At 42.0% G+C, this 14101-nt stretch overlaps 1 protein-coding gene across 1 annotated transcript in view; it reads left to right on the top strand.

Annotated features, from left to right (window-relative positions):
• PTGIS (prostaglandin I2 synthase) overlaps nt 1-14101 on the top strand; it is a 75320-nt gene that overhangs the window by 12893 nt on the left and 48326 nt on the right. Inside the window, exons 2-3 of the mRNA XM_010383851.2 lie at nt 9816-9939; nt 11939-12117. Of these exons, the coding sequence (XP_010382153.2) occupies nt 9816-9939; nt 11939-12117 (303 nt within the window). The remainder of the gene's footprint in view (nt 1-9815; nt 9940-11938; nt 12118-14101) is intronic.

The following is a 14101-nucleotide window of genomic DNA, read 5'->3' as shown; positions in this document are numbered from 1 at the left end:
TTATAAAAGAAAAAAGATACTTATTGAACTTACACAAATAACTACATTGCCATAAATTAAGAATACTCACAAATAGTTTCCAAGTTTTGGAAAAATAGGTAAAGAGAAAGAAATTCTGTTTTAAATTTTCCTCGTGAGAGTATACTTTACTGAATTGCTAAAAGCTATAAACAGCTAACTGAATTGATAAAAGCAATAAACTTTTAGCAATAAAATTGCTAAAAGCTATAAACAACTTAAAAGAAGAGAAAGTTTTCTTGACTCTGTAAAACAAAACAAAAAGAATCAATAAATGTTTTAAACAAAAACTCATAAAAGATTATTTCAATCTCCTGTTAGTTCAGTTCATGCAATTAACTCCTGTTGTGCTCAAGATTGGATTAACAATCCTCATGAATACATCAGCTCTCCATGACAGCCCAGGAAGTTTTTCTCTGTATTCCAATGGCACAATTAGGGTTGTCAGAAGAGTATTTAAGAGTACTCTTCAGAGTTCTACAGCTGATTATAAATCACCTATAAAAGGATGAAACTAAAACAATTGTGGATGACAGAAGTCTTAGAACAGCCATAAAGACACGATTGACAAGGAAATTTGGTTACTTCTGTGGTATACAATAGTTTTACATAGTAATCATAATTACTACTGAGGATATATACTAAGACATATCAGAATCACAGGAATCTCATACAATTTTGGAACACATACTCATTTATATAAACAACTAATTTATATAAATATAATCCGAAGAAGATTAAACACCATTTCATGTTTGACAGTGCTTCCTGTATGATTTTATTTTACCAAATAAGCCAAATGTGTCTTTTTTGGACTTCAGAGAACTAAAGGAAATGTTTTCGTCCAATATAACATTCTGTGCTCCTGGCATTTCTTAATATGTCCAAATTGTTCTGTGTTTTGATTTGCCTAGGAAAGCTGATATAAAATTTTTTTAATGAAGGTTATTACATCCATGTAACTTTCTGTAATGTTTTTAAAGTCCTGGTGCTGTTAAGTTAGAGGGCTTTGACTCCTGGGTCTAAAAAGGACACCGAGTCCTGCGAAATCTTAAACACTGATAGTGGTTAAAGCTTCATCTTCAGACCTAGGAGATGACATTCAAAATAAGCTGCATTTGTGAGACACGGAGCCAGAAATGAAAACTATTCAACCTCTCTAGGCCCAGGGACTATCATGGAAGAGGTGGGCATATGAGATTGTAAGGGCTGATTTTGAGAGATTAAATTAGTTCAGAGTTTCTCTATTAATTAAGCATTAACATCAAGGGCACACTGATGCAAGACCAGCATCTGGGCTCCTGTGTCAGATTAACAAGGTTTTCCTGAAGCATTATCCCACCCTGTAATTAAAAAAATTATAAAAGTTTAGAAAATGGTTTATGGACTAATGCTGAAAAATTGATGAGGTCAAATTAGTGAGTTTACTGTTTTATTTTGGAAAGTTTGTCAAATACAGAAAGTTTAAAACACTTGATATCACAAAATAGGATCACAGGTTATTATAAAATAAGTCATTCATTTAGCCAAAAGTATAACTCAGAGATCTCAGAAAAAAGGCAAAAACCTTTATTCTTTTTTGTTTTCGAGACACTCTCACTGTGTCACCAAGGCTGGAGTGTAGTGGTGCAATCTTGGCTCTTTGCAACCTCCACCTCCCAGGTTCAAGCAATTCTTGTGTCTCAGACTCCCGAGTAGCTGGGATTATAGGCGCCTGCCACCACACCCAGCCAATTTTTTTGTATTTTTAGTAGAGACAGGGTTTCCCCATATTGGCCAGGCTGGTCTTGAACTCCTGACCTCAAGTGATCCACCCACCTCAGCTTCCCATAGTGCTGGGATTACAGGCATGAGCCACCACACCCGGCCTAAAAACCTTATTCTTTGAGAGAGGAGACTTAATTTCCCAAATAATAAGCTCCAATAAAGACAGCATGAGGCCAATTAAATCCTGTTTCTCAAATCTTATAAACAAATCTATTAAATTTTAATCATCTTGACCCTAAGATGTAATTTCCATAAACCATTTTCTAAACTTTTATAATTTTTTAATTACAGGGTGGGATAATGCTTCAGGAAAACCTTGTTAATCTGACACAGGAGCCCAGATGCTGGTCTTGCATCAGTGTGCCCTTGATGTTAATGCTTAATTAATAGAGAAACTCTGAAATAATTTAATCTCTCAAAATCAGCCCTTACAATCTCATATGCCCACCTCTTCCATGATAGTCCCTGGGCCTAGAGAGGTTGAATAGTTTTCATTTCTGGCTCCGTGTCTCACAAATGCAGCTTATTTTGAATGCCATCTCCTAGGTCTGAAGATGAGGCTTTAACCGCTATCAGTGTTTAAGATTTCGCAGGACTCGGTGTCCTTTTTAGACCCAGGAGTCAAAACCCTCTAACTTAACAGCACCAGGACTTTAAAAACATTACAGAAAGTTACATGGATGTAATAACCTTCATTAAAAAATTTTTATATCAGCTTTCCTAGGCAAATCAAAACACAGAACAATTTGGACATATTAAGAAATGCCAGGAGCACAGAATGTTATATTGGACGAAAACATTTCCTTTAGACCTTTATGATCAAACATTTTTAGCATCAGGCCACAACAGTTAGGACCTGAGAGAAAAAATTTATATGAGCTGAAGAAAATGTTGAAGGAGAGAATTATTCTCTCAGTTCTTCTCAAAGGAGAGAGAAAGCTGAAAATAGCAAGATGCAATAAAAGTTGAACTTTTGGGTTAAAAAATTAAAATCTCATGTAACTTTATTAAGAGTAAAGCAACACCTTAAGAAAATGTTGTTCTAACCAATTCTTTAGTGTATTAGTGCATTTTTAATATCAAAACCCAAACTCTGGAAAGACTATTATAAATAATTTCCTTTTAATTATAGTCAACTGGATCACATAAAGTTTTTTTCATAAATTCTCTTTTTATAAACCTTATTATGATTTACACAAACCATTTACAACATACTTTCTGTTTTATCCTAAACATCTCTCTTTCGTAAACGATCAATCATTTTATTTTAGGACAAACATTTTTTACAGGATTCTTTCCATATAAAATTACATTTCTTTTAACCTTTCTTGCCAAAGATACCCCTTTATAATTTTCTTTACATCTCTCTTATTTACTTTTATCTTTTATCTTGTTTAATAAACAACCTTTGAATTAGACAAAACTATTTCCTCTTAATAATAAGAACACTTTTTTAAGAAAAATGTTTTTCTATAATTTTTTAAGGAAAAATTGGAAAAGACCCAGACATTTAATGGGTATCTATTATTTAATTTAATATCACTTTAGATTCTGAATTATATGACATTTATTTATAAGCATTTATTTCATTACATTTACCTAGTTTATTTCTAAAAATAGTTTACGTAGATTACTTATGAAAACTGTGATAGTCATTATTTAAAGTTATTTCCCTGTTAATCATTTTTATAGCTGTGAATTTCAGATGTTTACTTAAGTAAGAACCTTAAAGTTAAATACATGTGTGGTTTTGTTTTTTTTTTTGCCAATAACTTAGGATTTAACAGTTTTCATTAAAGGAACAATATTAAATGCCTTATTTATCAAAAAGTTATGCAACGATAATTCTCTTTTGGGCTGGATTTATAGCTTCATAATCCTCATGCCAAATTTTGTCACCTATATCTAGCAGAGATAAATATAAAACCCTTTGACGAATAAATATAAACAATAAATAATGTATATTGACAATGCTGAAACCATTTCTAATTTTATTTTACCAATAATTTAGAAACCCGCTTATTTGTTAAAGATTTACTTAAGTCATGTGAGCTTGAAAAACCATTTGGGCTTAAAGTTTCTATTTTTCTGATAGAGTATTTGATTTTTTTTCTTTAAGCCAATTAGACCTCTTTTATGTATTTTTTTGTAGTGAGACATTATATACAGGACATATAAATACATAGACATATTAGGCAGAAGTAGACCTGATAAAATTCACAAGACCCCCTTTTTTCTCCTATTATAAAGCTCCTGGCTTTTCTTAATATGTCTAGGTTGTTTTATGTTTTTATTTGCCTAGGAAAGCTGATATAAAACAATTTTAAATAAAAGTTATTACATCCATGTAATTTTCTGTATCGTTTTTAAGTCCTGGTACTATTATAGGGGTTTGACTCCTGGGTCTAAAAAGGACAACTAGCTTAGACTTCCAATTTCGTGACAACCTGTTTCATTACCCTAGGCAATTGTCAACCAAACTTACATACTAAAGGAACAACTCGGGTGAAAATCAGATAGGGAAATGTATATCTCTAAAGAGAGAGAGAGAGCCAGAGAGAGCCAGAGAGAGCCAGAGAGAAGGAGAGAGAGACTGGATGTGTTAGAGGGAGATTAAAAATGGATGCCAAGCCACAAACCACACATAAAATTACAGGAATCTACCGTAGGATTTTATGAGGAGACCAATTTTATTTAGATAGGTAGTTTTAAATTTAGTCTCTGTCTTTTAACTGGACCTCTGAGCTCTGGGCAGAGCCCACACTGAATCCTGGGTCTCCAAAGGGAGAGAGATATCATGAGACTAGGCCATGTAATGCTTTCACAGTGCACTTTGTTACAAAGACACCACTCTCTCTCTTAAATACACAAGAGTGGACCCTGTAGTAATAACTATTTTAGTAAAAAAAAAAAAAAAAAAAAAACAAAGAAAAGAAATCAGATAACGCAATACAAAAACAATCATTTTAAGATCTGAGAGGAACTTGTCTTTTCACATTCTTAGGATTCCATAAGGAAAAACAGAAGTTTCTCCCCAGAAGGAGTCTGGCGCCTTCTCTGTTTTCTTTAAGGAATCCCAGGCTGTTAGAAATTATTTTAGGTCCCTCATGCAGCAGAGGGCGGTGAGAGGAAGGAGAGACAGGCAGAAGTAAATGGAGAAAACAGAATCAGTCGACTGGGAAGAAAAATTTTTTTTCTCAAAAAACAAGAACCTAGGAGAGAAAAAAGAAAGCATAAAGGCATACATACACACACACACACACATATACACATGCATACACATGCATACACACATACATAAACACACACACACATATACACACACAGATACATACACACATGCATATACACACACATACACATGCATACACATGAATACACACACATAAACACACACAGATACACACACAGATACATACATGCATACACACACATACACATGCATACACATGCATACACACACATAAACACACAGATACATACACATGCATACACACACATACACACACATACACACACATGCATACACATGAATATACACACATAAACACACACATATACACACACAGATACATACACACATGCATACACACACATACACATGCATACACATACACATGCATACACACACATAAACACACACATACATACATAAACACTGTCGACAACAAGAGTCTAACTCTGTAAAATATTTGAGGAGATTTATTCTGAGCCAAATATGAGTGACCATGGCCTATGACACAGCCTCAGGAGATCCTGAGAACACATGCCCAAGGTGGTCGAGGCACAGCTTGGTTTATACATTTTAGGGAGACATGAGATATCAATCAAATACATTGACGATATACGTTGGTCCAGTCCAGAAAGACAGGACAACTTGATGTGGGGGGTGCTTCCAGGTTATAGGTGGATTTTAAAACTTTCTGATTGGCAATTGGTTGCAAGAGTTATTATCAATAGAAAGAAATGTCTGGGTTATAGTAAGAGGTTGTGAAGGCCAAAGTTTTCTCATGCAGACGAAGCCTCCAGGTAGCAGGCTTCAAAGCGAATAGATGTAAAGGTTTCTTATCAGACTTAAGATCTGCGTTGATATGAATGCTGCAGGGTAGAATGAGTCACGTCAAACCCCCACTTCCCACCATGGCCTGAACCAGTCTTTCAGGTTAAATTTTATTTTTATTTTATTTTATTTTTTTGAGACAGAGTCTTCCTCTGTTTCCCAGGCAGGAGTGCAATCGACCGATCTCGGCTCACTGCAACCTCCTCCTCCTCCTGGGTTCAAGTGATTCTCCTGCCTCAGCCTCCCGAGTGGCTGGGACTACGGGTATGCGCCACCACGCCTGGCTAATTTTTGTATTTTTAGTAGAAACGAGGTTTTGCCATGATGGCCGGGCTGGTCTTGAACTCCTGGCCTCAAGTGATTCACCTGCCTTGGCCTTCCAAAGTGCTGGGATTACAGGCTTCAGCCACTGTGCCTGGCCTGCACTTTAGCATCTACGAAGCAGGAAAAAAACTTCAAACTTGCCTTCCCTGTTGGAAGTGAGTTGAAACTCCAGAAAGGAGTTACCTGCTCTCCATTGTCATGGAAGCAGGAAAAGTTGCCTTCCTTGTTGAAAGCAAGTGAAAGTCCAGAAAAGAAGTTGTACAACAAAATAAAACTTAGCTCTCAAATTTTAGCTCTCATAGATCTCAAATTTTCAGAGATCCGGGATTCTCTGCAGAGGGGAGCTCCCAGCCCTCAACAAATTGTCCTACTGGTTTGACCAATGAAGACAGATACCAAGCCGTTACTAAACACCAACGGGAGATTTGTCAAAGGCCAGGACCACCTCCATGGAGTCCCTTCATGGTTGCCAATTTGTGAACTAAAAATTATCTAAGCTGGGTCTCAATCAATTTAGGTGTTTATTTTACCAAGGTTAAGGACAATGCCAGGGAGAAGAAAAACCACAGAATCGCAGAAACAGTCTGTGGTCTATGCCTTTCTTCAAAGATGACTTTGAGGGTTTCAGTATTTAAAGGGGGAAAAGTGGGCTGGAGGGGAAAGAGGGAGGGTGTGGTCATCCACATGTTACAAGAGAAAGGGAGCAGGTGAGGCAGTAGTCAATGATGCATTCATCTCGTGCTCAGTAAATGGGCACTTTATGTAAGATAAGGTGAGTAGCTGCCTGTGGAGATATGAACCTTTTATCTGTAGCTCTCTGCTTAGGAACAAAAGGAAAGACAGTTTCTTGCACGACTCAGCTTTTAGCTTAATTTGTTCCTTTTGGCATAGTGAACTGGGGTTCCGAGATTTTATTTTCCTTTCATATACCTCACTGTGTTTTGATTTGCATTTCTCCCATGACTAATAGTATTGAGCATCTTTGCATGTGCTTATTGACACCCCCTACTCTTCTTTTTTTAAGACGAAGTCTTGCTCTGTTGTCTAGGCTGGAGGGCAGTGGCCCTCCACCTCTCAGGCTCAAGCGATTCTCCTGCCTCAGCCTCCTGAGTAGCTAAGATTACAGGTGCCCACCACCACACCCGGCTAACTTTTGTATTTTTAGTAGAGATGGGGTTTCACCATGTTGGCCAGGCTGGTCTCGAACTCCTGACCTCAGGTGATCCGCTCTCCTCAGTCTCCCAAAGTGCTAGGATTACAGACGTGAGCCACCATGCCTGGCCTAGACCCCTGCCCCCAGCATTTTTTTTTTTTTTTTTTTTTTTTTTTTAAAGAGACAGGGTCTTGCTCTGTTGCTCAGGCTAGAGTGCAGTGGTGTGATCACAGCTCACTGCAGTCTCCAAGTCCTGGGCTCAAGCAATCCTCTCACCTCAGCCTTCCATGTAGCTAGGACTACAAGTGTGTGCCACCACATCCAGCTAATTAAATTTTTTTTTTTTTTTTGGTAGAGACAGGATCTCACTATGTTGGTCTTGAACTCCTGGTGTCAAGCAATCCTCCTGCCTCGGCAATCCTCCCAAAATGTTGTGACTACAGGCATGAGCCACCATGTCTGGCCTTACTGGCCATTTGTATATATTCTTTGGAGAACTGCCTATTCAAATTCCTTGTGCATTTTAAAACTAGGTTACTCCTCTTTTCACCGTTGGACTGTATCTCTTTTATTTTCTTCCACAATTCTCACTCTCTTATGTGATTTTGCTTTTTAAGTGTTTTGTCTGCTTCCCTTATTAGTAGCTAAGCCCCATGAGGTCAGGGATCTTGTCTGCCCTGTTCCCTGCTATATCTTTGATACCCAGGACAGTTCCTGCTTCATAGTTAATGTTTGGTGAATGAGTGAATGAATCCATAGTGAGAAGAAGAGATGTGATGATTCATTCATTCATTCATTCATTCATTCATTCATTCATTCATTTAGCAGAGGTGTATCTGGGAGCTCTCTGCATCCCAGTGGCTCTGACAGGGATCATAACCTGGGTCTAGGGACCTCTAAAAGACCCACCGTGAGCAGCAGCCCTGGAACACCGTGAGGCTCATCTGATGACTCTGACTGCAGTTCTCATGAGCTGACAGCCCCTCCCGCGGAGGGTGGTAGGTGAGGATGAGACAAGGCTTGGCTGGGGGCAGTGTGCGGTACAAGCACGCTGGAAGTTTGCATGCGTTCGTTGTTCATTGCTGCATAACAAGGTGCATACAAGAAGCAGCCTCAAACAATCCCCACTTACTAGTTCTCAGTTCGGTGGATCAGAAGGCCAGCACGGGGTGACAGGGCTCTTTGGTTATGTAATCCCAGCATTTTGGGAAGCTGAGGCGGGTGGATCACTTGAGCTCAGGAGTTCAAGATCAGCCTGGCCAACATGGCAAAACCCCGTCTCTACTAAATATACCAAAAAAATTAGCAGGGCGTGGTGGCGCATGCCTATAATCCCAGCACATGGGAGGCTGAGGCAGGAGAATCACTTGAACCCAGAAGGCGGAGGTGCAGTGAGCCGAGATAGCCCCACAGCACTTCAACTTACAAGGCTGAAATCAAGGTATTTGTTGGGCTGTCTTCCTACTGGGCAGTCTTCGGGAGGAATCTGGCTGAATGCATTTGCCTGTAGTTGTAGGACTGAGGTCCTGAGGTCCCCGTCTCCTTGCCTGCTGTCAGCCAAGGTCCCCTCATAGCTCTAGATGCTACCTGGATTCCTTGCCACGTTGCCTCTTCCATCTTCAAAACCAGTAGAGAGATTCTCCCGTATGTCGAGTCCCTCTCATGCTTTCAATCTCTTTTGCCAGGAAGAGCTTTGTCTCTTTTAAGCCCGGCCCCCTGCCACCTGTTAGGTCAGGCCCACTAAGGAGAATAATTTTTTCTTAAAGTAAACCGTACCATCTATCCCCTAATCAGTGGAGGGGATTATACAAGGGTGTGGGTCACTCTGGGTCATCGTAGAGTTCCGCCTACCTCGGTGAGCTGGAAATATTGTTCTTATGTTCTCAGAGGAGTTCCTCTGCTTTCACAGATGACCCTGACCTTGATGATCACATATGCACCCAGCCCACCCCCTGTGCTGACCTACTCATGTGCTCTGGGGACATCTCCACAGGCTACAGCCTGGCCTTTTGCTACCTGAAGAACCTCAGCTTCTGAACTAAGAGGGGTGGTCGGGGTGGTGATGAAGCCAGTGCCTTCACTGCCTTCTGCCACCCAATTGTGCCCTCCAGTCACATCCTTTCTCTGTGGGCAAGACAGGGAGTGTGGGGTGACCCAAACCCTGGTCCAGGTTGGCTCACACAGACTACTCTGTGTCCTTACACTGTTGGGTGCTGGGAGGCCCCTCACCCACAGAGAGATGACCACCTCTAATGGAACCCACGCCATGTACCAGACATGAGCTGACCCCCAGCCTCTGCTCCCACCCACCACAGTCCATTCTCTGTACCACAGCCAAAAAGATCCTGCAAAAACCTGAGCCAAATTATGTCCCCTACTGCTCCATTCAAATTACGTCCCTGACTGCTCCATTCAAAATCAGACCCTACAACCTACACTCTTTATGCCCTTCCTTGCCTCATCAAATGGTGACAAGTTCCATGGCTTCTGTAGGCGACCCGGTGAGCCTCCGCTGGACCTGGGGAGCATCCCCTGGTTGGGCTATGCCTTGGACTTTGGAAAAGATGCCGCCAGCTTCCTCACAAGGATGAAGGAGAAGCACGGTGACATATTTACTGTAAGTGCCTCTTGTGCCTGGGGAGGGATGGGGATGAGCAGCTGAGCCTCATATCTGGTTTCTGCTGATTCCTTCAACATCTGTCCCTATGCCAACCCCCCATCCAACATCCATCCAAGTGGTCGAGCCAACTCTCTATCCAGCTGCCTGTCCAGCTGCACACCCAACCCTGACCTAACATCATCCCTTCAGTCTCCCTCTCGCTCTTCCCAGCGTGGAGTTATGTAGTTACTCAATATCTCTCCAGTACTTGTATATCCTTGCAGCTGACTTCCATCCATCCATTCCATTTCCATCTGTTCAACATCCATCTTCCCATCCCATTCTTCTGCCTGTCTACCTGGTGTCTACCAAGCATCCTTCCATCCTTATATCCACCCAGCATTCATTCGTCAACCTCTGTCTATCCATACTCACCCATCAGTCTTTCCAAAGATTCACCCGACATCTGTCAATTCATTTAGCCATCTTCTATACCTTCATCTCTCTACCCAGATCTACCCAGCATTCTTCCACTCATGGATCCAACATCCATCCAACTTTCATCCGTACACAGTTGGCCCTCTGTATCCATGGGTGGGTTCTGTATCACTGGATTCAGCCAGCCATGAATTGAAAATATTTGGGGAAAAATGTGTTGGTACCAAACTTTTATAGAATTTTTTTCTTGTAATTCTTCCCTAAAAGTATAGTATAACAACTATTTATACAGCATTTACATTGTGTTAGATATTATAAGTAATCTAGAGATGACTTAAAGTATATGGGAGGATGCATGTAGCTTATTTGCAAATATTATGCCATTTTACATCAAGGACATCCATAGATTTTGGTATCTGCAGGAGGTCCTGGAACCAGTCCTCCATGGATACCGAGGGATAACTAGTCAGTTCCCACCAATTTTCATTTTTCTATTTATCTATGCATCTTTCTATTCATCTGCCACTATCCACCCAACACTCAGCTATATTCAGTATTCAATGTCTCTCCACTGGATATACATCTATTTATATCTCATCCATCCATCCTTACAACATCTATTCAAATGACCACCACCCACCCATCCACCTTCCATGTATCCTTCCAACTTCCATCCAATCAACATTCATCCTTCACTTTACCCAGTATCTACCTAGCATTCTCTCATCCATGTACCCAACATTTATTCGTACATTTGGTTTCCAACCAATCTCTAGCTGCCCTTTCATCCATCTTTCCATCCAACATAGACTCATTGATCTATCCTTCCATTTATCCAGGTAACATTCTGTCCACAGGTATTTACCCAGCAGCTTCCTTCCTTCCTTCCTTCCTTCCTTCCTTCCTTCCTTCCTTCCTTCCCTCCTTCCTTCCATCCTTCCATCCTTCCACTCATTTATCCATTCACCCATCCATCCATCTGCCCATTTACTCTTCTACAATCCACCCACTGGAATTTGCCCAACAGCATCCATCCATCCATCCATCCATCCATCCATCCATCCATCCATCCATCCATGCATCCATTCTTTCATTCATCCATCCATTCATCCATCCACTTATCCATCCATCCATCCATCCATCCATCCATCCATCCATCCATCCATCCATCCATGATGTGCACAGGATCCATCTGCCGCCTTCTCTCCTGGCTGCTGGAGATATGGCAATAACCAAGATAGTCATGGCAGGTGCTTAAGAGTGAGGTGGTAAAGAACACAGTCTTTGGTTTTTAAAAAGCCCCAATATTCCCAAATTCCATTCCTAGCCCTGCCATTTCTCAGCTATGAGCTCTTGGGCACATTTCATCTCCTTTCTAAGCCTCACTTTTTCAGCTATAAATGGGTGAGTGATGGTCCCTACCTCACAGGGTGGTAGGTGGTAGTGAGGCATAGATAAGAGAACATAGTCTGTTACTGTTCAATGGGGCAGTGCCTGGCACATAGTAAGGCCCTGACCACTGAGAGCGGCTGCTGTTCACAATGACACTCTTCACTCTATCCCTGGCAACTTCCCACAGATACTGGTTGGGGGCAGGTATGTCACCGTCCTCCTGGACCCACACTCCTACGACACGGTGGTGTGGGAGTCTCGCACCAGGCTCGACTTCCATGCCTATGCTGTCTTCCTCATGGAGAGGATTTTTGATGTGCAGCTTCCACATTACAGCCCCAGTGATGAAAAGGCCAGGATGAAACCGTGAGTGGCTGGAGATGGCACCTGTGGGCGGGCCAGGGTGGGCGACTCACTTCTACCCATGTGGCCCAAGTCATGCTCGGTTCCAAAGCAAGTGTCCAGTAAAGACATTTCATCTTGAGAACACAAACAGAAACAAAACAAAAAACAACCCAAAAGCCATGCGTGGAAGAAGAACTCTTTGTTTCTCATCTTTGTTTTTTTTTTCTTTTTTTTTTTGGAAGCAGCCCTGATTTTAGTAAGAGGATTTGGGTCAGCCACACCTAAATTCAAATCCCAGCCCCATCACTCCCTAGCTTTGTGACTTTGGACAAACCTGTTTCCCTCTCTGACCCTCTGTTTCCTCCTCTGTAAAATGAAGGAGAGAGGTGGGATGATGAATATTTCTGAGTCCGTACTCTGTGCCAGGCAGCGTGCATTATCTCATTAGTCTTCACAACAATGCTGGAGACTAAGTAACTTACAGCCCCATTTCATAGATGCAGCCACTGGAGCTCAGATAAGTGACTTGTCTTAGGCCACATAGCTGGAAGTGGTACAGCTCCTGAAACATATGGAGGAATCTTTTTATTTTATTTATTTTTATTTTATTTATTTATTTTTTTTGAGACAGAATCTCTCGCTGTCACCCAGGCTGGAGTGCAGTGGTGCGATCTCAGCTTACTGCAACTTCCGCCTCCCAGGTTCAAGCGATTCTCCTGCCTCAGCCTCCCAGGAAGCTGGGATTATAGGCACGCGCCGCCACACCCAGCTAATTTTTGTATTTTTAGTAGAGACAGGGTTTCATCATGTTGTCCAGGCTGGTCTCGAACTCCTGACTGCAGGTGGTCTGCCCGCCTCAGCCTCCCAAAGTGCTGTGATTACAGGCGTGAGTCACCGTGCCCGGCCACGTATGGAGTAATCATATCAATAAGAGAACAGATGAACATGTTTGCTCTGCATTCATTCAGCAGACATCTGAGGACCCATTGTACCCTGGTCATTGCCCTGGATGCAAGGTGTGCAGAATGATGCCAACCACCATTTGAAGGCAGCTATTATAGGCCAGGTGTCTGATAAGCTCACTTTCATATCTGTGCATTAGCCTCAAGAGGTGGGCATTTTTGTCCTTATTTTACTGATGAGGACACAGAGGCTCAGAGGAGTGAAGTGACTTGCTCAAAGTCTACTGCTAGTAAGTGGCAGGACTGGGATTTGAACCCAGGTCCGCTGACTTCACAGCCCATTCTCCTTCATCTACGATACTAAGGCAGATAAGACCCTGTGTCCGCCCCTGCAGAGTTCACGCAGTCCAATGACAGTCTTCAGTGATCTGTCTCCAGGAAGAATACCCTGTGGAGGTTAGGAAGGGCAACTAGGAACCTGTTTTGCAGGATAGTTAAGGCCGAAGCAAGGCCAGCATGATGCGGTGGATGTTGATGAGATGTGATGCCTGCTCTGAACCTTGGCCTGGAGGCAGCTGCTTGGAGCCTGAGTGTCTTGGGTCCTGACATTCCAGGGGGACCCTGGGGATCCCCCTAGCAACAGGAATCCACAGCTCACTGAATCTGCCCCTGCTACCCAGGGAGGATCCCAGTTTCCTCCAGTGTTTGCCTCAGGAATTTTCTGGATTTCTTACAAGCTGGCGTGATGTCTTCTGGGCACAGCAGCCACATATGTTGAAGGCCTGTCTCTGCTGAGGACCAGTGCTTGGAGTGGGGTGGGGAGAACAACTGGGTCAGGGTCCATTGAAGGCCAGATGCCATGTATTGAGCACTTACGATGTGCCAGGCACCGTGCAGAACCCTTCACATGCATTGTCATACATGAGTCATGAGACCTGTCTGTCGTTTTCCCCACTATGTTCCAACTTGAACATCCCAAACCTTTTCATACCCAGGAGTTCATGGATGCCCTGTGCAGACTCCGCCCTGATGGATTACCCAGGCACTCCTGGCTTACTCAGTCTAAAGGTGTCCATCCTACTTCCCATGGACACCCTGGTTCA

The sequence above is a fragment of the Rhinopithecus roxellana genome, chromosome 13 (assembly GCF_007565055.1).
Source record: "Rhinopithecus roxellana isolate Shanxi Qingling chromosome 13, ASM756505v1, whole genome shotgun sequence".
Lineage (NCBI taxonomy): Eukaryota > Metazoa > Chordata > Mammalia > Primates > Cercopithecidae > Rhinopithecus > Rhinopithecus roxellana.
Note: the sequence above shows the minus strand (reverse complement) of the source record. Positions and strands in the feature narration are given on the sequence as shown.